Here is a 24,054-nt window from a genome sequence, read left to right as displayed (position 1 = left end):
TTCTTTTAAGTAAGTCTATAAAGCTTTGATGAATCTGGCTCATTGTTTAACACTTATCTCATGAGTAAAGCTTGAGAGGTTTGGCTTGAAACTTACCAAATCACATCTTTGGAAAATGGCCCAAGCCTATTGATTTATCTGAAAAAAAAAAAAAAATTCAGAGCAAAACGCAACTAAAGAACCCTGATCCAGCTTAGTGAGTAAGTCCCTTGCAGATCTATAGAGCTCCTACTGAATGAGCACATCCATTGCTCACCATTTTTTAGCCTTGCACTTGATGCAACTGTAGGGCTGAGAGGCATTGGGAGAGGTCACCCAGTCCCAGCTTCAATCCAGGGATCAGCTGTACCAATGTAGTTTCTGTCAGATAATAGTCTGACTTGAAGTTATGCAAGACAGGAGACTCAGAACCTCTCAGTCTGTCTGGGCCAGAGTATTGCTCTCTCTGCCTTTAGAAAATAACTCCTGTGTAATCCTTCTTGCATCAGTTTTCTCTCATTAATTCTTGTTCTAGCCACCGAAGCAAAAGAAAATATGCTTTCTTCTGCAGTAAATGTATTTGAAGAATGATAGCACATTCCCTTGTCTCAAACTTTTCTTTCAGTATATGGGATTCTTGTCTCCACCATGTTTTTCTAAAATTTTTTTGCTGTTTTGTTGCTTTTCTGGAACTACTTAGAGTAGAATCATTCACATTTTAACAGTTATGCCTCCTGCTTGGAAACAGATGCTTTTCCATTAAGGACAGTGATGTCTGCAGCCGGTGCATCTGAGATGCTACTGAAAAGCTCTAATCCCAAGTGAAAACATACTCTGGGTGGCTCAGACACCATTTCATAAATTTTGCTGTGTAGATTCATTCAATTAACTTGCAGTTAAATCCTCTCTCGTGCATTTGCTGGTGGAAGGAAGGCTTTGTGTTCTGCTCTCCTTTGCTTAGGTACCTGGCAGAGGGCAAGTTTTGGGGCTGCTTAATTTTGCTGAGCTCTGAGTGCAGAGCTCTCAAATAGCAAAATGGATTATAGTGCCTCCTGCACATCCGAAGAATTGCCAGTAAAGTCTGACTACAGAATCTTTTCTTAGTGGGAGGAGGAAAAAGAAACGTTGAGTTTCCAAGACAAGGAGTTGGAATGGGGAAAGTGTTTGCAATTTAAGGCATTTGATCTGGAAGTAAATGGGGAAAAAATAAACATTAGACCTCAGGATATCAATTTTATGAGTCAGGTTTAAAAAGTACTCAGTCCCCTAAACATGATTATTTGAATATGCATAAGGTAAAGTGTGCAGAAGATTTAAAATCATAATGCATTTCCTTTTATTATCTTTAAGGAATAAACTGTTTGTACAAACTGAAATAAGGTAACTAATATAATGAGGGTTATGCTGTTCTATATGCTATGAATGTTATAAATCCTCTGTTCAAAAGGCATTATCAAGTCAATCTTTCCCTTTTAGATGACATTTGGTAGAAGCTGACCTTGATGTCAGTCAACATTTTTTGTTCCTTTTGCTGTGTTTTAGGCTACTTGATAAGAGAAAAGCCTGTTCCCCTTCAAATGACTTTTTCTCCCTTGTCTAAATTATCTTTTTCTCCCTTATCTCTTGGTTTTGCATTTTGGGGTTCTTGCCTTGTGACCACCAGAAAGAAGGTCTGAGGCAGCTGGGTGAGCTGTTTATGTTCATGAACTTGATGCATTTTTACAAAGTAGGGAAGTAATCCAAAGGGGAGAGCAAAGACAAGGAAGGTGGTTCATTTGCTTCACACCACTGCTTTTATTTGAGCTATGCCGTAATAACTGGAGCTCCAGTGGTGAACACCTGGTGATTTTTCCCACCTGTGCATCTGAGAGACGCTGGAGATCACTCCAGGGTGTAGTGCAGTAGAGGGGTGTGTTGTGCTGCCAAAGGAAAACCACTGTGCAAGACAATATAGCAGTGATGGACAACATTTCCAGTAGATCATGACAGAATCTTCCTGTGGTAGAGCTGCTTTCTTTTCACTCTTCCTCCTGACCCTTTCCGGTATAGGATTTTGAACAAACTTCCCACTCTTTGGAAGTGCAAAGTGTTCCTGCAATCATAAAGTCAAAGTAGTTGATGGCAGATGACAGCTGCTGATGAGCAGCTCAACCCCATGCTTCAGTGCAGCATTTGGGTAGAATGTGAGTACATAAAGATGTTACATAAATTTTTCAGACTTAACAACCAGCATATGCCTTGTAATTAAAGAAATTTCACATTGTGGTGGGAAAATTATGGTCACCTCAGCAAACAGGAATATTGGGAACAGGTGTCATCCTTGGGTTGCAACTAGAAGTGCAAAAGGGAAGGTAGTGTAGGCACAGAGTTGGTGGTGGTTGGGAGTGGGGCTGTGGCCCAGCCTCATCCCTGACTGGCTCCAGCTGTGCAGGACAGGTGAGCAGCATTGAAGGGAACAGCCATGGAGTGCCCAGGGGCACTGACCAACCCCAGAGGGAGCAGAGGGCACACAGGTGCAGTGCATCAACATCAGGGCTATAAAAGGCTGGGCTGAAGGACAAGAAGGGCAGATGCTGCAGCCTTCTGAAGAGGTTTGGTGTTCCTCTGTGTGGGTTGAAGCCTTCTGAAATTGTATGGGGATGCTCTGTGTATCACGGTATTCTCAACTGTGATGTGCTGTGACAGGTAGGGCCAACTCTGCAGAACTGTTCTGAATTTTCTGCCTGCATTTCTGAGGGAAGTCTTTTAAGAGTCCTGTAAATTCAGGATATTAGCATACATTTCTGAGAAAGAAGATGGAAATGAAAAAAAAACTCACAAAAAAAAGGAAAGCTTTGACATTTTGTCAAAGCCAATATGATTTAAGGTGCAGTCCTTTAAAATGGATGCCTGTGCTAAAGCTGACTGGACGACTTGCTACAGGAATTGTGGTAGGAAATAGCTCTTCATCACTGGCAAAAGATCAGTTTGTACTGTTACAGTTTCCTTTTTTGCTTCCAGATTTAGCAGTTCTCTGTCGGGTAGTCTTTTGAATTGTTTTGATAAATAATTGTACTTGTGAAGGTTAATGGAGTGTCAGTCCCTTATTTACTCTCAAGTCAAATGCTAGTCAGAAGTGTAGGTCATGCTTTATGACCAACTGACCTTAGTGCTTTAAAGTGTGGTTATAGTCAGATAAATGACTGTAAAATGACATTAGAGGGTCCTATGTTTTCTGTCTTGCTGTGTCTTTTGAGGTCAAATTTAGTTGCATAAAAATATGATATTTCTATTAATTGCCTATAATGTGATAACTTAAACTAGGGTTTGAAAATAAGCTTTGTCTCTTTTTGCTTCACATCATCCCTAGTAAAAAACACTTTGCAATCGCTACTTAACTGTTTTGTTGATGATATGTCTGCACAGCAGAGTGCAGTTCCTTCTTTTGTAGCTGTATTGAATCTTCAGTGCTGAGGGCAGTTAAAAAGAAATAGTCAATAAAGCAAGCAGATAGACATGGCTCAGAAAATACATGAGGAACAACTATGTTGAAAATAGGTGACATTTTAAAGATACTGTTCTGTTTATCCCCATACATAGTTGGATGTTCTCCTGTTTCAGAAGCAGAACACAGATGCTTTCATCTAAACTTCTTCTAATCTGTGTCAAATTAATTCAGCCCTGCAGTCAGAAGAATGACCAGCAATTTCTAAAGGTGTCTGTTGTTCTCTGTTTTCCAGTTTATCCTCCTTAGTGTCTTCACCTGATATTGTGTTTCTTTTCAGTAGTCCTTAAGCCCTAAAGTAAAATTTAAAATTAGCTACCATAATTTGAGGCATTTGAACAGCTAATTCTGACTGTATTTTGTTTATCACTGTGCATAATCTAAACTCTTAATTTACTCTGTTACTTCCAAGGAAGAAAGTTTTACTTTGTATTGAAGTGAATAATAGCTGATGTGAAAATTAATAAACACAAGCTTGAAATCAAATGTGTTCATGAAGTGAGATTTCCAGAACAGTGTAGTTTATATGTCAGGTGCATGTGATTTTCGCTTATATTTCGCATAACTGAATCTGTCCAGGCAATTTATTTTTCAAATAACTAATTCCCACATAAATGTTCATCTGAAGATTAAAAACAAAAACTGAAACAAAAAAAATTTATGTAACTCTTTTGAGTATGCTTGAATATGCATACGCTAAGGGTAGACACTCATAGACCAGAATAGAAGGGAAGAGAAAAATAAGAAAACCTTTCAAAATGCACTTTAATTTCTTCCAATGGATGCGAATATATATGTGTGTGTGTGTGTATATTTATATATATAGTGTGACTCAAAACCAAATACCCTTTGTGTTCATCCCCTCTCTGAGCTCAAGGTCTCTAGATGCTCAATAGGAGCTTTTAAATTATTTTTCCCTGTTTGATGTTGCTGGGTATAATGAATGCATTGCAGAGAACTTTTTGTTAGAAACCCTCTGTACATGAGCTTAGTGCTGGTAGGCACAGTGGTACCTGGTTGGATCACATTGTGAGGCCCAATTTTAATAAATTTAAGAGCAGAAAGAGAGATTTTGTAAAACCATGCTCTGTTAGCCAAGCAATGCTTCCTCACCATAAAGCAGTCTTACATTCTTTCCAGTCAAAGTGGAGAAAATTGTGCCTTTCTTATTTGGGTTGGGCAATTCTGTGGGTTTTTCAGCATCACTTGATGATGACTGAAAACTACAGGGAATACTCAGAAATCAGTGATTCAAAGAGGAATTTGGAGAAGGAGGGTTGTTTCCAGCAAAAGTTATTCATTCTCTGCTGATGGTGGGTAGTTGGCTGTGACTGTAGAAGAATTGGTGTTCCTTGGGGTTTTTTCATTTGTTTGTGAGCATGACGTACATTGGTGCACAAAACTAATTTTTAAGGAAAATACATTGTGCATTTAGTCATCTACAGGAATTTAATTTCTTTAATGAAATGATATAAGAGAATGAGAATGAACTGCTTTAAAGCTAATAAAGATCATTTGTATTACTCAGAATAATTTAGGTAAGTGATGAGAAAGGGGAGGGAAATTAGCATTTCTGTACAGTTTGCTTACTGTGTAATTCTTAATCAGGAATGTCACAACATCCCTTGATATCATCTTATCACAAAGGTCTCTTCATAGTAGGCAATGTATGCTGCTGACTACAGTTTACAGAAACAGAAGAAAGAATAACTCATCTGCAGAGTGAGAACAACTGTGAATCTGTCATAAATTAGAATTTATTAGGGTGTTTTGCATCACTGATCCACAGTCTGAACTGGTGAGGTCTGTCTACATTTTTAAATCTTGTTTAAGCTCTGCTTGCTTGAACTTTAGAATGGGACTTAAATGGTAAAATGACATCATGCTGCTCCCTGGAGTAGAACATAATGTCACTATTTGAGGTGTAGTAATGCTCTGAAGAGTACACAGGGAATTGGTTCTTGATAACTCTTGGGTGCTGAATGTGCTCTGCCTTTCCTGTGCTTTGGAGCCTGGCATGTCAGCTCATGCCATGTCCTGACCTGTGCTATGTACAATACCACAAAGGTGGGGATTAACTAAAAACATTTGGAATAGCTCTAATAATACATATTACGTTTATTTATCAGTGTTACATTGATTGACTCCTGCCATATTAATTTTTAATAATTATCCTGATCTGTTTGGCATTTTTGATCAAATGCTGTCCTTTGAAGTGTGCAAGATCCAAATAAGTTTTTTTCCTACTCTGTAAGCATGTTCTGTGGAACTGTCTTTCTGTGACAAGATTTATTCTCTGTTTGTAAGCACAGAATATGTATATTCCTTTTCTTTTTTATAGCTTGTGCAATTCTTCCTCCAAAGGTGAGAAAAACTACCTTGGTTTACACCAGAATTCCAAATTCTGTTTCACTAAAATTGTGTAACAGTTGTAAGCAGGAAGAAAATCAAATTATAAAAGAGCAAAATAGGTGAAATAAATTGTGGAGAGAAAGCAAGTCTGTTAATAACAGTTAGAGAATATTAAACCGGTTACTGCTTGGAAAATTCTTATAACATTACGTAAAAAATGTAAGAGAGTTAGTAGTAGACAAATTGAAGTTTGTGAAAAGCAGGTAGCAGAATAGAGAACTTGGGTAAAAGCAGATCTGTGAGTACCTTGGGCTGGATGATATGCATTACAAAATTAATGAGACAACCCTTCTGAACAAAAAGAGTTTCTTTTTTTTAATCCCTGTTGTTATGCTGTAGTAAACTCTGGTGGGCACAGTGAGGCTATTTCTCAAGTAGCTATTTTAATAAAGTTATGTTTTCTGGTCCTTCTTGAAAATGAAAACTTCCAGAAGATCGCTTTCAGAGGAAAGAAATAGTGTGATGCTAATCTCTTTGGAGGCAAAGACGATTTTGATGGTTATAATCTTGTGAGCCTCTTCTTTTCCTTTCTGAAAAGGAAAAGAACAAATAAAACAAGGTAAAAGGAAACAAACAGATGTGAATTGAGAAGGCTCATGAAAAATACGCAATTGTATAAAGCAGAACATGATTATTTAAGAAGTGTAGTGTATACATACCTACATTTCACAGAATTGATGCCTTGTGAGTGCTGCCCTAGAACAAAGTTAAAGAATAAAGCAGGGATTTATTAAAAGGATCTCCTCAATGGATCCACCTTGGGTAGCACAAGAGCCCAGCCAGAGCTATACCCAAGATGAACCAAAATGGGCACAAAATGCACGAGCGCTCACGGGGTCTCTCACTTTGATAAGTTCTGCTCTATTTGCACATTGGAGTTTATGTCCAATTCCAGCTTCAGCCCATGAAGTCCCATCCTTCTTGTTTTTCCTCTTTTCAACCCAGGTTGTTTATACTCTTGGGCCTGAGATTTGGATTATTTGTCCTTGGTCCCCAGCTAGAGAAGGAATTGTTTTGTCTCCCTGCTCTGTGAAGAGAGCTCACCATCCTCTAATATGAACTCAGAAATGCACACAAAAGCAGCACAGAATCTGAAAAATGTAAAAGCTGAAACCTGAGGCATCATAACTATTTCATGTGTGGCTTTTCTTTACTTTCCTCTCAGCCACCCAACCAAAGGAATGAAGTGAAATGATCTGCCTGGTACAAGTTTTTGTAGGCTACCAGAGAACAGATGAAGTAATTTGACATGCCCTTCAATCTGAAAACTGCAGTGAACTGAAGTGTGAAAGCTGGGAGCAGTCCAGGAGCCACTGCTGGCCTATGACACTCTTTTTATCCTGAGTTCTGTTCAGATAGTCCTCTCTCCTTCTTCCGAGGAATAATTAGTACAGACAATGGGTTTGTTTCATAGTAACAAAGCTGGTGATCAAACGCTTTGACACTTAACATAGGTTTTATTACACTCACAAGCCAGAGTTGTTGTATCTGGTTAGTAAGCTTGTATTTTTACAAAGATAATCGTTTTATACTGCTTGATTTCCAAACTATTAGAAGGATTTTATGTATGCTGAAGCCTCTACCAAGCTGTTTTGATAAGCAGTCTTATTTTTTGTTTAGCAAGGTCTTACGGGCGATCTTTAGTCCCTCAGGGAAGAGCTCATAAAAGTCTTAAAAGTGCTTTTGCAAAGCTTTATTTATTATTTTTAAGCATGAAGATTACTAGCACAAAGATAACAAGGCTCATGTAGTACAACATGTTCTTTGTTTTTGCAGGTTATAGCTAACATATTAGGAGTTCTCAGAATGCCAGTTTTGTTTGTTAAGTGTTTTGAGAGCAAATAGATGTAATCCTATATTGCGTTATTTTCTTGAAATGAGCTTAGCTGAAGAAAGCAGCAGTAGGGGAGATCTGGTCTGAGTATGGGTGTCAGGACTCATGTCACTAACCCCACATTAGCCTGTTACAAAGTAGTTATTGCCATTTTGCTATATTTAATATCTAAGGATTTGCAAATTACTTTCATATATGGGGAACACTTCATTGCAAGAAATGGGACAAAGAGGTAGGCTAAAAATAAAACCAAAATACAGACCACAGAAGAAAATAATTTAAAAAGCCATGCTTGGCATTCAATATAAAAAAGTTCTAAAATTTCACCAACAAAAATTTCTCATATATTTTTACTACAAACAGGTCCAAAGTTTGCATATAATTCTTTGATTTTAATACATCAAGTAGAAATTATGGGATAAGCAGTAAGAAATACTAAACTTGTGCTGTATGTTTGGGGATGGGCTGGAATGCAGAACAGCCAGAGGAAAAATGTTTGTTTTAAAGCATCGGTTATCAGATTGTGCTCTGTGCTAGAGATAGGCTGATAATGGTCTAGTGAAGAGGCACACAGAGTCACACAGTCACACCGTGCTGCTTCCACCTCTTTATTTTCAGACACTTAAAATTAAGGCAGTGAGAATTAAATGAATATTATATTATTGTGCATTTTCAGAAATCCCACTAGGACACCTCCTTCTATCTGTAGATTCTTAAATCCTTGAAAAATCTGTTCCTATTCTCTCTAAATCTCAGAGGATAAAGTTAGAAATCGGTGCAAAATGGATTATAAGTTACTCCTTTTGTGTGAATGCGACCAAACAGTTTCTTGCAGCTCATCTCTAAACCTTGTGTTTGAAATTTCCTCTTGCTTGTGCAGTTGTGGCAGTAGTCTGAGTATTGTGATGTTTGGAAAAAATCAAGGTACATTTCGGTGTTCCTGTCAGTTATTGTGGAGTGGTACTTGATGTATGAGAGAATTCCCAATTTCCAGTTTCAGGTGGCTGGGCTGTGGTGCCCCATGGAGTAATCTAAGAGTAATATAGAAGCCGAGTATTTATTGCATCAATAAAAATGAAAACATAACCACTGTGGGGCTTGTAGTCAATAATCTCTAGGCTTGTTATATCAATTATTTAAAATGCCTCAAGCTGCAGGAAATATTCATTAATATCTCCGTTTACATATGAAGGAAAAAGGTAAAAGAAAGGAAGGAGTCTGATGTAGCAGAGTGCCTGTGGCAGATGGTTGTCTTTTTGAGTTTTGAACCATTTCCAGCCAGGTTCATGGATACCAAGCACTGAAAATACCTGTTAGCTTTCCCACTGAAACCTCTGCCAGTGTATCTGCTGCTTCATCAGGAAAAGGTCATTAATTAGATACAGCACTTCATGTCAAATAAATCAAAGTGAAGGACATGAGCTAGTAATGATTGCTAAAAATAAAATTCTTATTACAAAGTGAAATTTTAACATTTTAGAGGGAGAACAAGATGTCATCAGGATTATATAAGTCTAATAATCAGTAGTACCTCCAAGATATGGATCATGGAGTCCCAGATACATTGTATCAGTAAAGCCAAATCAGTATTTGACTTGAATCTATTTCTCTTGATGGTAGTAGCACAGTCACAGTAAAAAGAAAACAAAAAAGTGCATCTCTGTTCACTGTGCTTACTTCACCTAATTCAGATAAAAGTTCTCTGCCACAATGGCCTCTTCAGCTGACTCTTCTGATCTATTCATTTACTTCCTCAGTCTCTATTGTGTTTGATTTCCTTGTCATAATTAAAACCACAGTCCTAGGAAAATAAATAATCAGTATAAGGACAGTGGTTGTTTTGCATGGATCTGATTGCAGACCCATAACCTTTGGATCTCTTTATAATGCCCTTAACCACTTCTATCCCTCTTTGGGTTATGTGTCAGTTCTTACTTCCTAAGTAAGAACTCTTCCTCCTGTTTTTCCTTTCTATGACTTTCGGTAGTCTCCTGTTTGCTTATGGTGTCCTCCACTGTTCCTTTTAAATCTCCTTGAGATCATTCCTCTCCACGAGATGAGCAACTTTACTGCATGGAGGAGATTTACAGACCAAAGACCTATTAAATACAAGATAGAAGGAAGGAAATTCTAACATATGAAAAGCACAGTGTCCACTGGGAAGCCTTATGGAATATGGGTTTCACCTTCCTGAAGGCGCCAGGTTGACAGCCACCATAAGCCAGGCAGGTTTGTGGTAATCCCTGCTCTGCAGCCCCTGTGACACAGCGTGGAGATGATGACAGTTTTCCAGAACACTTAAGTGATTTGAAAATATGATTCCCATTGAAAGGCAATGGCACTTAAGCTCCTGGAGTAAGTTAATTACATTAATTGAGGCAAAAATTGTAAATGGAAGATTAAGCAAAAAACTGAAGATCATTCTTGCTTTGTGAATACTGTGTGTCTGTTTTGTTTCTTTTATATGTTAACAAATACTGGAAATGTCAAGTTGAGTTTTCTTGTAATTGCTGGTGGGCCTTCTGTGGGCAATGGAAGTATTTCTACGGCTTCCAGATTTTCACTTGAAGTAGCTATGCTGTTGAATCTTACACATATCATATCATATCCTGCTTACACATACTCATATCCTGCGATATTGTTGGGGGAAATAAATTTAAAAAAAAATAGGAAACAGCACTAAATTGCTGGAGAATCATTTGTCTTCAGAAGAATGAATTATTCTGTTTTCTGATTATCTCTTATGTCATACTGTTACCAGCTTCCTGGTCACTATGGAGGCTATAAAATAGATTATATGTTAGCCTACATGTCTAGTGTAGAAAGAGAAAAAAACCTGCCTTTGGTCTTCTTTACACATCCTAAAAGAGTGAACCATGGGCAAAATTCCAGCTTTGAAGAAAAGAACCTTTTTGGTTGCTTTTAGGATTACAGGCTTCTTACAATCAGACAATATCTGTGCTTGTTTTAAAGACACAAGTATTTTATTCCAGGTGTTTTTGGCTGCAAAACCAGAACTCTCATGGTATATATTTTTTTTCCCCTACAGATGCAGACTTCATGCATACCATATGGTGGTAATTAACAGTTTCAGACTTAGTTCTCAGTTTTCTTCTGCTTTGATTCTTGGTTGGTTTGGGACAAAATTTTAATGTCACAGAAGCAGAGTGTCTGAGTTTAATTGCAGACAGGAATAATGTGCATCTCTAGATGAGGAAGGAGAAGATGAGATCTATTTAGATCACTAAGAGATATTTTGGAAATCTCACAGAGTACAACCTGTTTCTTTTCATTAAACCTGTAAATGTTCCTCTGTAGAACTGAAATATGCCTCCCTTGGACCCTGGAAACAGAGGGAGACAATTTGAAAGATACAGCTGGAATGAAGAGTTTATTTTAACAGGACAATGTTTGCACTTTTTATGAGAGCAAGGGTAACATTGTGTAATCTTTAAAAAAGATATTGCTCAGTGAGTCCAAGTCCATTGTCCAGTGACATGACTTTTCCTGTCAATCACAAAGGTGACAAGGGGGTTAGATTAAGTAAAGCTTGCCCAAGATTAACAAAGGAAGATTATTGACCTCATCCTGAAAGGGCAGAAGACTGTTTTATCATTAAACCTTGGAAGAGGTATTTCCTCCATAGGTGGGAAGCTGTTTGGCAATATTGAGGCAACTTTCTTGTAAATGAACAGGTCTTCCTGTGGATTGTAGCTTGGAACAGAAGCAGAAGACACGAGACGTGGGCTGGTCACTTTTGTGTTGCTGTTGCCTGGGAGGGAAAGAAGGGGCTGGAGGGTTTGCTTCAGCAAGATCTGTGCAGATCCTTGTCTGCCTTTCCGAAGGGGAAATCAAGAAGCAGCAGCCTCAGGTGTTTGGTGAGTACCATCCCAGCTCAAAGCTGGAGGAGATGTTGGCCAGCACACATCAGCAGAGCAATTGGCAGTGCAGGTGAACAGCAGAGCCCCATCCACAGAGCAGCTGCTGCCTGCATAAAACTGTAACCAGGATTAGCAGTGCCAGAGGCTGGAATGTAATCAAACTTGAACAGGTGAAATGGTTATGCAGCTGGGAGAGGCTGTTCCTGTTCTCCAGGAAAAGTGTTCGTCCACTGCCCTGCTGGCTGAGAGATGAGTCTTGTGTGTGGCTTGATGGACTTAATTGTACAACGTCAATAGCAGGTATTGATGTTTCTTAATACCAGTTTACAGTGCTGTTGCTTTTCTCTTAGTTAAACTGGAGAAAGTCATGTCAATTTGTCCCTTTAAAAAAAGAACCTGCTGAATCTCGCTTGTTGGGAAGGAACTTCTCAGGGGATTGATTTTAAACTGTTGCTGACATCTCTTTTCTTGCCATTAAGGATTTCTCTGAGTGTTTTCAGGGGGACAGTAAACTTCTGTGTACAGTATCAGAGGATTTTTTTTTTTTACTTGAAATTTTTTTGCTTTATGCATCCACTGACACGAGCAGGTTTTATGTGGTGGAAGTATCCTTTCTTTTTACATGCTAGAAGTAAAAATTCAGACCCATTGACAGCTTTTTCATGTCTCCAAATAATGGCATAAGAAAGAACAAAATAAAAGAGAGGGGCATGAAGTGAAAGCCAAGGTAACTGTTGCATGTTTCGTGTTGTTGTGAACAGCAGAATAAAAGGATGCTGGGCTTGTGGGAGAGCAGGTTCTGGAGCTGGTTTGCTGGAGGATTCATGCTGAAGTGTCCTCAGCAGCAGAAGCTGGGGTGAGCTCTCCTCCACCAGCACAGAGAGGAGAGGATTCCTCTTGGATTGCAAATCACGCAATGGATGTGTGATTGCTGCAGATCTTTCTGAATGAATAATTCACTGGTGTACTGTAATTTAGCCCACTGAGATGTGATTGCAGCTGTTCCCTTACTGTATATGTGTTTTGATTGAGGCTTAAATAAATCCCACAAGTGTATAAATAGCCATGTATGTGATATGCAAACACTGCATACGTGCACACCTGAGAGATCTAAAGAAACTTATTGCAGGGGATGGTTTCTTGATTGTATATTTTAGTATCTAATTTACCTTTCAAAAAAATCTGTGTAGAATACTTCCCTTTCCTTTCTTTGCCAGCTATGAAGTCTTTCTAACTGTGGTATTCTAAATGCTTTTAGCCAACATTGTAGTAGGACAGTATCTCTGTTATTAATGAATTTATTATTCTAAGACCTTTATAGTATAAAAGATTACTTGTGGCTGTTTTACAGGTAGGAAGCTGAAATGCAGGGAAAAAAAGTGATATTTTCTGTGGTTTCACAATGCATTTGAAAGAACAAGGAATTGAGTATTCAGAGTCCCTTCATGATGCTTTGTTCACAGACTACTGCATTGTCCCCCTTACAATTCCTTTTCCCCAGAAAGCAAGGCAAGTTTTAAAAATACTTGTGAGTTTCATTTGAAAGCCAAGCAATTTGTGATTCTGAAAACCATCTTATATTACTTTACATAGTCATTCAATCCTTGTATTCTTGTGTTTCTTCTCTTATAACAAACTGGTTTTATTCTCAGAATATATTTGTACATATAAAACCCCATTTGCATGTACCCCAAATGGGCATGGAAGCAGCAGCTGTGATACCTGAAGTTTTGGCAAGTTTTACAGATACTTTCTGTCTGTGACACACAGAAACAGGAGTGAAAGTCTTTTGGAACCTGCTTTGGATTAAAACAAGAAATTAGTTCCTGGTAAAATGAAGAGACCCACTGTTCATATACATGACTGGTGGCATAGGTAGATTTAAGAACTGTAACTAAGGATGATGATATTTGGCTTATCTGTCTCAAAGTGTGAATAAGAAAGCAGCTTTCAAGATATTTCCTCTTTCAGCCTTGTGTGTAGGGGAGAAAATAGCCACTTGGTGATAATGGTTTTGAATTCTAGATAAAATCTGAAATTATGCTGAAGTTAACCATTTTGCTTGTTTAGATTGGTGTTTAAAAAATCAGTTTACTCAAGTCTGTATGTGAAAAAATTGCATTTGGCTTCAACTAAGTTTTGAAGTCCGGTGTTAGCAGCTAGGAATTTTTCAAGTGCAGAACAAAAATGGAGGGAGTTGGAAGGAAAAAAAGGGAGCATTTCTGTTGATTTGAGTTTGAAAATTTTTTAGGGCTTGGTCAAAAGCTCATTGACGTCAGTAGAAAGTCTCTCATTAACATCACTGGGTTTGGTTTTTGGGGCATATGATGGCCCAGATTGTAATCTCAGTTAAATCCGATTCTGTTAGGGAATTTATTCACTAGTATAACACATTCAAGCTGCTCAAAACTGTTTGCATTTAAAGTTTCCTTAACCATAGGTAATCTTTTTGACACAACAAAGTAGCGTGTGAAAACAAATATATTTTCTTTATTGCATGTTTTCCATGTAGCTTTACTCAGATTTTATTAAAATAATTTGTAGCAACTTATGTTCTTTCATAAAAGTTTTTTTTTCTGAAATACTATGATTTATTAGAGCAGAGACATCAAAATTACTCAAAAAGATAAAATTATAACAAAAATCACTATCAAAAATCAGTGTGTGTACATATTTATAGACATATATAGCACCTTCATACCCTCTGAAATGCAGTGCAAAAATAAAAAAAATTAAGACTTTTTCAACCAAGTCTGTAACTCGTATAACATTATCCAGTGGCTTATTTAAAAAACAATATTTATTAAACAACTAGAGTTAAAAAATAGGATAGTGAAAAAAAAACCACTGGGAAATCGCATCAAAATAAAAACTACTTATGTTTACAGCTTTCTATTTTATGTAGTGTATTACTCTGCTGCAATCCTTGTTTGGAGACATTGACCTAAGTTTTTCAGGTACAGATGACAAATATAAGCAGAAGGAAAAATGTGTTTGGGAGATGTGTACAGAAGGTAGGGTACAACAGACATGAAAGGAGGAGGAATATGTGCAGAGAACGTTGCTTTAAGGTGGAGGAGAAGGCTCTTATGTTAATGAAGGCAAGTTTGAAGATGCTGGAATCAGTTTTGCTTTCCATTAAAATTAATGAGTAGACCTCTGTGGGCTCTCACATGAGGAGGGTTGTGTGCATATTCCAGGAAGTCAGAGTTTTGCCATTGTGCTGCCAGGGAAAGTCATTAGGACCACCTTTGTGAAAAATACTGTTTCTACAAGAAATGAAGGTGTAAGACAGAAGAGAATAGAGTTAGGAAACAGAAAGCAATTGCTTCATCCTTTATAGATGGGAGAACTGCTTGAACTGTGAGTAAAAATATGTCATATGGCAAAGGACATTTAATGTTTAGTTGCTATTTTCTTTCTTAAAACAACTAGCCAATCAAGGCATTAAGTACTTTATAAAGTCAGGAAATTAATGGTCCTTGTAAAAATTGAAGGTTTTTTTAGAAAGAGACCTGTAAAAGAACAAACAATTACAGGTAATCAATATCATTGTTATTAGGAAACCGATGAGAACAGCACTTCTTCTCAATTAGGGAAAAACTGTATTTTATGTTTCTGTCTTGCAAGCTGATCTTTGTTCACTCCAGCCTGTAATCTTGGTTTATGCTTTATGGGTAGGCTTTTTTCTGGGTGTTTTTGAAGCATTGCATGCCTTTTTTTAAAGGTTTCAACAGAAGAACAAGTAGCAATGAACTCAAAGAACAAAGGATTGTTCTTCCTTTCTTTCCGTCGATTTATTTCCCCCGCTTTTTCAAGAAAAGAAAGGAACGTTTCATCTTGTTTTTTTCTCCCCTTTCAGGAAGTTGATGGCAATAAAGTGATGTCTTCATTTGCCCCGCACAACTCATCTACCTCACCCCTGAAGGCAGAAGAAGGTGGGCGCCAGAGTGGAGAGTCCTTGTCCAGCACAGCCCTGGGAACCCCCGAGCGGCGCAAGGGGAGCCTGGCAGATGTCGTGGACACCCTGAAGCAAAGGAAAATGGAAGAGCTCATCAAAAATGAGCCAGAAGGTAAGGCCTGGGAAGCTGGCCAAAATTTTCTGTGTTCTTTTCTTTTCTCCAGATCCTTTGGATACATATACTTTCTAATCGTGCCGTTTTCTGCTCTGTTTGCTTTTCCTTGCCAGCAGATCTTACAGTTCTTTTCTACATTAGAGGTAAATTTTACCAGTGTCCCATCATAGCTAATGCTTTTAGATTTTCCCAAAAAAGAGAGTTCTATTGGTCTTTTTGTTACAGTGGCAACCTCCTCAATATGCCTGCAGTAAGCTAACTTTAATCACCTGGGGGCTTTTACACCACTACTCTCCCCATTTCTAGAACTAAAAGAAGTATTATTTATTATCAGTGTCAGTGTTTTTGTGAAATGATCTAGTGGGCAGGTCATTGTTTGAAAGGTAAGAAGGCAAATTGGGAGTTTGTGAAGGGTTTTGTGTGGGACAGATCATGGTCTGTTTATGTGTAGTGCAGGTGCTGTATGAACAGGGAATGCAGGTGTTCCCTGCATTATGTGTAGCCAGCAAGTCTCAGCTTCGTCTCCTAGGTGAACTTTCTGGAGACCAAGTGTCTTTTGAGACCCTCTCTCCAGCTGGTGGTGATGGGACTTGTGTTCTTTGGGCTGGGACTAGGACCAAAGGTGAGGAATTTTAATTTTTCCCTGTTTGGGGCAGAGTCCAAATCCTTACTGGAAGATGAAGTTCTTGTTATGCTCTCTGTAGGTATCTGCATGCTTATTTACAGCTGTCTTTTCGGGGCACTGCGAGCCAATTGTGTGAGCATACGGAGCCTTGTTTCCTAGGGCACAGCAATGAGACTCCATTCTCATTCACACTCACCTGTCCTGTTACAGAAATCTATTCCAAATGCTTAAAAGCAGGGCTTTCAGGGCCCACCTCAGTGCTCAAAGCATGAAGTGACAGCACCCACAAGAAAATTTCGGGACAACCTGCATACTGGAGCAGAAGTATGGATACAAACACGCTGGCACATACAGGAGCATGACAGGATTGTAAATTAGGCTTTTCTTGACTGGAGCACACAGTAAAGGTCTGCTGGGAAGCAAATTCTTGGAGCATTTTTTTTAATATTACTTACAACATTTCTTTTGCATTTAGGTAGATGTAATGGTCTGTGCCATAGCATACCTTGTGCCTTTGGAGGGAAGAGATTGCGGGGGGAATGGGTGGGAAGAAGACCAGGCTTTTATTGGAGAGAGGGAAGAACAAGGAGTTCTGGGCAGTGTATAAATACTCTGTTGAGTATGAGGTCGTACAAGCTGCACAGACTCCGTTAAGGAAAGGCCACAGATAGACATGAGAATGGTTACAGAGCTTGTGCATTATCTCAGCTCTACTAAAACGAAAATATACAGTACAAACAAAAGATCTACAGCTTTGTGAGGAGATTGGGAGAGAGAGGAGGGGGAGCAACTGAATGTTGGGCTTTGCAAATGCCTGCAACAAAAAATCTTTTCTTCCCTCTAGCCATTGTTCTATTGTCTTTCAAAGGCCATTAAATTGAACAGCAGGTTGTGATGAAAATTTCATTAAGCCCTAGTTAAATCATTATGAGGGTGCCATATTCATGTCTCTGCTTACTCCCCATCCAGGAAAAAATGAATAGGAAAGAGTTGAGCTTTTTTTCCTTTTCTCCTTAAAAGCGAACTAACAAAAGTTCAGAAGTTAGAAGAGAATGGGAAATGGGACATGAAACAAAAGGGGGCCAGAGAGGTGAGGTGGCTAGGAAGAAAATTAGACTTGCATAAGAGCATTGAAAGGTGGTGAGGGACAAATACATCATTTTGACAAGCCTCCCTCCCCCTTCCCTTCAGCCAACATGGTTGTTTTTAGAGTGGCTAATTAAAAAATATATATTTCTGGGTGCAGATGGCTAGACTGTTCTTAGAGATCCTCTACAAATATGAGTATTTTTCCCTAAATGAGATATGTACCATACAACACAGTGTCTTCTCTGTTTGAACTCCAGCTGAAAATTATTGTCATGTCTTCTTCATGTAGTGCTAAAGTAAAATTGTCAGTCATCACTGGTTGCTAGTCAGGTAATTAGCATATTAATGAATTTCCCTTTGAATGAGGTGTTACAAGTGGGAATCTTTGATAGTACATGTAGGTAAAAATGCAGCAATTTGTGATAAATGCATATTTCAGTAATGATTTTTAGTCTTGCTAGTTTGTAAAGCTTTGTGGGATGAAGATCAAGAATCTTCGTTAAGCTTTGCTGCATTATGTCAACAAGAAAAATATAATACTTTTATTTCCCTTTGGGAAGAAAGGGAAACATTTGCATCAGTAGTTGAGGTTTAATTAAATCAATTTCCTGTGAATCTTTCAAAGACCAGATATGAGCCACATTCCCATTTCTCTATGTACTCAAAAGTTTATATATTATTTAACTTGTACAATGGGCTGTGTTTGCTCTCTTTTTATTGTTTGAAATAGTCCTCTGAATTGCTGTGGGAAACGTGCTTTTCAAGCATTCTCTCAAATGGCCTGTTTCTTCCAAATCAGAAAAAAGGGAAGGGCAGCCTAGACAACTTTAGGTCTCAATTCAAACTCCATATCAGTCAGGAAAAGGGTTTATCTTTTCTGAAATGGGCTTTAAAACAAGTGAGATATTCTAAAGTATTGATAACAGGTTTGACTCTTTCTAAGAAACTTCAAGGGAAACGGTTTTCTACAATTATGTTTGATAGAAGATAAAATTAAAAATTAGTAAGTTTTGTTGGTAAAGGACAAGAATTTTTACATTTTAAACATACTGCTCAGAGTGCAGCAGCGTACATATGTAAACACTTCCCTGTACTCACACAGGAGCTGATAAGGGAAGCATCACTCTTCACATAAATGGTTTTGTGTAGATTTGTTGAGTATATACTCTTGGTTAATGTGCCCTGTAGGAGCCCATGCTGCCTGCTCTTCCAAAATCTCAGCGCTGCCTTTTCCTCCTTGCTCCTTGGGTATGACTTGGGGGGACTGGGGGGGGGGGGCTGTTTTGATACTTAGCTCCAAAACTCCTTGCTCTTTTTCTTTTCCCCCTAATTTTGCCTTTTTCCTGCTGCTGGATGGAAGTATGTGATTGAAAATGAGTCATGCTGACACAGACACATAAGTGTTTCAGTAGGTCTAAAACTCGCAGAATTTTACTTGTTGCTAATACAGTGTTCATTTTTCTTCTCTCAAATTCTGTGGAAAATCCATATATGTAGCTTTATTCTTAGGCCCCCAAAGGCATAAACCTATTACTGAAGTCACACAATGTTATTTTACATGAAACATTCTGTCCTTTCTAACTTGAGCTCCAGAAGAGGAGTCAGTCTCCTTTTATTCCTGGTACACGATAATGAAGATAATGGAGTGGGTTTGGAGAAGCCTTACATACTGTGACAGACCTCAAGCCCTTGCCCTGGGGGTCGTCTGCCGACCATGGGATTCCTTTAGCAGCTAAAATCATTAGGAGAATGAGATACGGGCATGTTTCTCTTCTGTTTTCTTCAGGCCTCAGAGGATGGCAGATACTCTCTGTCTCTTCTCCTCATTTGTAGAAATGAATGGAAGTCTCTTTGAAGTCACTGAGCTGGACACAAGTTTGTGAAAGAAAAAACCAAAGCAACCACTTAGCTTTTCCTTGCACTATTAATGTGATTGGATTGCTGTGTTTTAATTTATGGCCTGTGCTTGTGGAAAATTAAATCTCTAAAATCTCTGTAGCCTTTCCCCTAAATGTATGGCTTGGCTTCTGGAAAGGAAAGATGCAAACAAGTAAATTCCTTCCTATTTTCAGAATAAGCTGGAGTATTATTTGGCTCTTTATATCTCCTAATTTTTCATTAAGAATAAATCCTCTTTTTCCATTTTGGCAGTTTTAATGGGTTATGTATCTGTTCATCTTTAAAACCTTCACAGTGGGTCTTCTGAGGCCAGTTGCATGTTGTTGTACAGAATTTGTAGGAATTCTGTATAAAGAATTCTGTATAAAGAAGGATAATGTCTGTATAAAGAAAGATAATGTGAACATCTACCTAATGAGCTTGGGTGGATGTCAGTCATTCATCTACATGACCCTCTCCTCCTTGGTGAGGACCTCTGAAACTCAATTCAGTTGGGCTGTTAAGTGAATACTTTGAATTTCCCATAAAGACGCGTATGCAAATATACACACATACATATGTGCACACAATATGTTTAATGTGTTTTATGTATTTAGACAGAAGTATATATGAACACACACACACAAATTATTCATTTATTGTGTTTCATATTTTTCCTGCTCCAAAATTTTGATCTTAGAGTCCTTAGGTCTTCAGAGGGGGAACAATTAATCTCAGCTGTTTGGTAAGAAGGGAATACGTGAGTTTGCGGAGCTTTAACAGGCAATGAGGGTATTAGAGCCTCATGTATTATAGTAGGCAGCAGGACTGTAAGTAATTACTTGTCATGAAAAAAGGGATGGGAAGACCCTCTTAGGCATGATTTTTGTCTTCTGAACATCCCCTAAAGGCTATTTGTATTTGATGTTCAAGTTTACATTATCAATCACAACACCTGTTAATGTGGTAATTTAAATGACTGTTGTTTAAGCAGTTCATAATCTATAAAAGTGACCCATACTGAATTCAGACTCTCTAGGTGGAGTATCTCCTAACATTATCAAACTTTTTATCAGCAAATCTTGTAAAAAGATCAAGGTCTCCCTCTTTTTAAGCCATAGATTCCAAAGCAAGCCATTCATGGGCACAAGAAGGGTGGCCTTTGAAATGCAGACCCTTGTTTTTAAATCCCATCTGGTGAGATGGGAGGAAATAAAGTGCACAGATTCAGGAAAGGCCTAAGGATACTGTAATTGGTTGAGGTTTAAAGTTCTTTTATTTGGTTCCTCACTGCCCCTTTGACAGAGTGCGTGTTGAAGAAGCTTTGTAATGCTTTTCCACTGAAGGACAAACAAGGGTACTTTGCAGCTGAGTACTTTCAAGTTTTGCTCGTGCACTCCTGCTGCTGTGGAAGGATGCTTCAGGTGCCTTGTGGTTCTATGCTCATCTCTGCAGTCTGTTACCAGAAAATGTGTCTTTTCTTGTAGAGCAGGCCAGCATCAAACTTCCATTGCTTCTTTCAAAGACCCTGCCATATGGAAATGTGCCTTCACATACTGCTGATACAAATAAAAAATAATTAAAACATTTCAAAGTTTATTTGTGAAATAGGCCTATGTGGAAAGAAGGCCCTGTTAAATACTGTAGCTTAAATTTTTATTAACAAGTGCTTTAACTCTAGAACAGAGGTAGCCTGATTTGAAGCCTTGCCAACTCTGACTTGCTCAAAGTGAAGTTTATTCATTTGTTGCCTTCAGTTTTTAAGTGTTTTCTTTCCCAACAGTTTAGCCTGATAGTTACGGTTTATTTCAATGGATGTTTTCAAAATTTGCTCAGATTCCCTTCCAACTCTCTCTTCTTACATCCTCAAAGGTTTTTAACTTTTGGATTTTTCTTCTTCCTTTTGATAAAGGCATCTGAGGTGCTGAGACAGCATCTCAAATATAGAAGAAAGCATTATGGTCAAGTGAGATACAGAAAAATAGTGCTTTTGGAGAGAAGATGAAGTCATTCTCTCCCCCTCCCTGATTCAGAATGAAAGTCTCCTCTGATGAATCTCTACAATTAAAATTTCTTTCTGGGTTATGTTCACTCCATAATATTGAACAAGCAGGAGCCAAAGCAGAATGCTTTCTCTTTTCACTTCTCATCTTTAACAGCACAACATATAAGTAGTTCAGCAATGCAAAAATAATTATTTGGGCTCCTGTCTGCCTTTTATCCCCCAAGTAGCCAGACTCCTCACCAACTGTGAGGAGTAGGGGTTTTCAAAATTTGCTGCCACCTTTGACCCCACATCATTTTGCTGTATGTTTCCCCTGTTGTATTCCACCTAGATCAGTTAGCCTTTGGTTTTTTGTGTGCTCTTTTTCAATTTTATCTTTTTTAATTATTACTATTTTATTTTCATTTCCCCCTCCCCTGGAAAGCCATTAGCTTTGTGACCTTCATTTTGGTCCTTGGATGAGTGCTGGAGGGGCCTCTGCCCCAGTCTGCAGTACCCAGATGTACGTGGGGGAGTGTGCCAGCTCCTTGTGCGTGCTCGTGTGCCGCGGCTTTCGGGGATGTCATTTATTCGAGAGTGAAGAGCAAGCCACCTGTTTCTCAGGCCTCTTGTCCCTCACATTAAAGGTTCAAGCCCTTGCTGAATAGTAACATCTTAATCTGGGCAACATACACGCCATTTAGCTGGAACCTATTTGTCGAGCTAGCAGGATTTGTGGGATTTTTTTTCCCCTTTCTCTTACCCCTGAGGTGCTTGTCACGACTGTGCATTTTAAAATTAATCAGACCTCCCAGGCTTGTGTGACTGTGCGGTTTAACATGAAGAAGTGGATATCAAGTATTTGCCCTAATTAAATAGGCCTGTTTGGTTTTGTTCTAGTGGATGCTTGGTCTTTTTTTTAATAAGAGCTGCTTACGGAGGAGGCACGGCCGGCTCTAGAGTTAGTGGAGAGCTCACTTCAAAGTTTTCCTCACCACCTGCGCCCTGGATGCTGAGACCTGAAGGGCTCCCTGTGTTCTTTCTTAACAGCACCATTTGTGGGAAGCGAGCGGAGGGGGAAGGGGGAGATTCAGCCAAATGAGAGAGAGAGAGCGAGGCGGAAAGGGGAGGTGAGGAGCTGGGACGAGCATGTGCATTGGCTTTTGGAGCTGATTAAGATGACCTGTCATCCTGTCTGATTAGCTTTAGCTCTCAGCCTGTGCCATGAGCTATTCACAAGGCTGTCTTGTGTCTTCTGTTTACCAGAAGCAAGGGAAAGCCTCTAGTAAGGCAAGGAGCAACTTTTGCAGCAACTCCCACTTGCTTGTTTAACTAATGAAGTAGCCTTGTAAAAACACTCCTAAGTTTGGAGCTGTTGCTGAGTTTTATTAGATATGTGTCTGTTTAACATTGGTGTTTTTAAGGTGGCTTGAGAGTTGCCAGCTCTGTGCATCTGTGTACATCTCCTGCACTGTACATAGGCTGCACTGGGAAGGCAGAATTCCTTTCACTACCTTCCCTTCTCATACAGTTTAATTGTACTGAGGCTTCTGCATTGCCTCAGGAGAAAGCATGCTGTATGTGTATGATTTCTATGATGTATACATTCAAAAAGTGCTCAAAAACCAAATAAAGGAGAGTTGGGGGGAACTCTTGTGCCCTAAGCACCCTAAAACCTGTTACAAATAATTAAGGACTGATAGCATTTAACAATTCAACAAGTTAATTTTAGCCAAAAACTAGTAGAAAATTTGGAACAGTCAACGTTTTTAGACAAAATGTTTCTTTGGAAATGATATTTTTTGTTTTTAAATGTTGAAGATGATTAATCTGAAAGAGAAATGAAAACATTTCAATTAGGATTAAATAAAACACTTTGGGTCAGGTGGAAACAGCTTTTCCCCTGACTTGGTTTGGCAGTTTTTCCCCTGACTTGGAAATGAAAAAATGCAAACTAGTCAAACAAAAATGAGTTGCAAAACCTGGTGAGGTTTTGGGGGCATTTTTGTATCTAATGACCTGAGAAGGACAAATGAACAGTTGTTTTACAGACACTTAAATATATCTGAATGTTACACAGTGTGGTTTTGAGGGCAATCTGTAATATTAGTCAGAAAAGCTTTCAAAATTCAGTTTTCTCCAAACGTGCAGATTTCTGTGCCTTCTGAAGCCTCAAGTCAGCAAAGTTCTGCAGCACCTAGGGCATTTTATTTTGGAGCAGATTTTGGAACATACAACATTAGATGTGCTTGGTGTGTCTTTGCAGCCAAAACCTCGGAGTCTGTTCTTGAGGACCTGGGAATCTCCAGGATTTTACTTTGCTTTCTATAAAAATTCTTGCAGCCACTACACAGTAAAAAGAAAAGCTATATTTATTTATTTATTTCCATAGCTGTATTTATTTATTTATTTCCATAACAGTTCAAATTGCTGAAGTAAAACCCAGAAGGTAGGTAGGATGATACTCCACTGATTTAAAAGTTTATTGTACATCCATGCACTAACTCACTGCCATCTTTCTCTTCCTCTCCCAGTATTATTATTCCTATTTTATTTTTAATTTCAAACCTTGGCAGAACCCAAATGTAAAGAACATATTGACACTGCCGAGCCTCTGTCTGGTGCTTGACAGCATCATAGAAACCCTTCCAGTGTTTCCTCTGGGTTGCTATTGGTTATTTAACAACACAATGCAAACGGTGCAGTGTGGGTGTATGTGAAAAGGAAAGAAAGGTTGAGGTGGGGGAGAGGAGCCCTGCACAAGTAAATATGTCTTTCATCATATCTTTTGTTTGGACTGTTTGCTGTGTGC

General features: G+C 38.6%; 1 protein-coding gene across 31 annotated transcripts in view; it reads left to right on the top strand.

Moving 5' to 3' along the window:
• The window catches only part of SOX5 (SRY-box transcription factor 5), a 607,791-nt gene that overhangs the window by 377,391 nt on the left and 206,346 nt on the right, over window positions 1-24,054 (top strand). For all 31 annotated transcript variants that reach the window (XM_085570319.1, XM_085570313.1, XM_085570322.1 and 28 more), the window contains one exon: window positions 15,453-15,663. In XM_085570319.1, the coding sequence (XP_085426445.1) occupies window positions 15,453-15,663 (211 nt within the window). The remainder of the gene's footprint in view (window positions 1-15,452; window positions 15,664-24,054) is intronic.

This window comes from Lonchura striata, chromosome 1A (genome assembly GCF_050655825.1).
Source record: "Lonchura striata isolate lonStrDom1 chromosome 1A, ASM5065582v1, whole genome shotgun sequence".
Classification (NCBI taxonomy): Eukaryota; Metazoa; Chordata; class Aves; order Passeriformes; family Estrildidae; genus Lonchura; species Lonchura striata.
The sequence above is the reverse complement of the archived record's forward strand: the minus strand, read 5'-3'. Positions and strand labels throughout refer to the sequence as shown.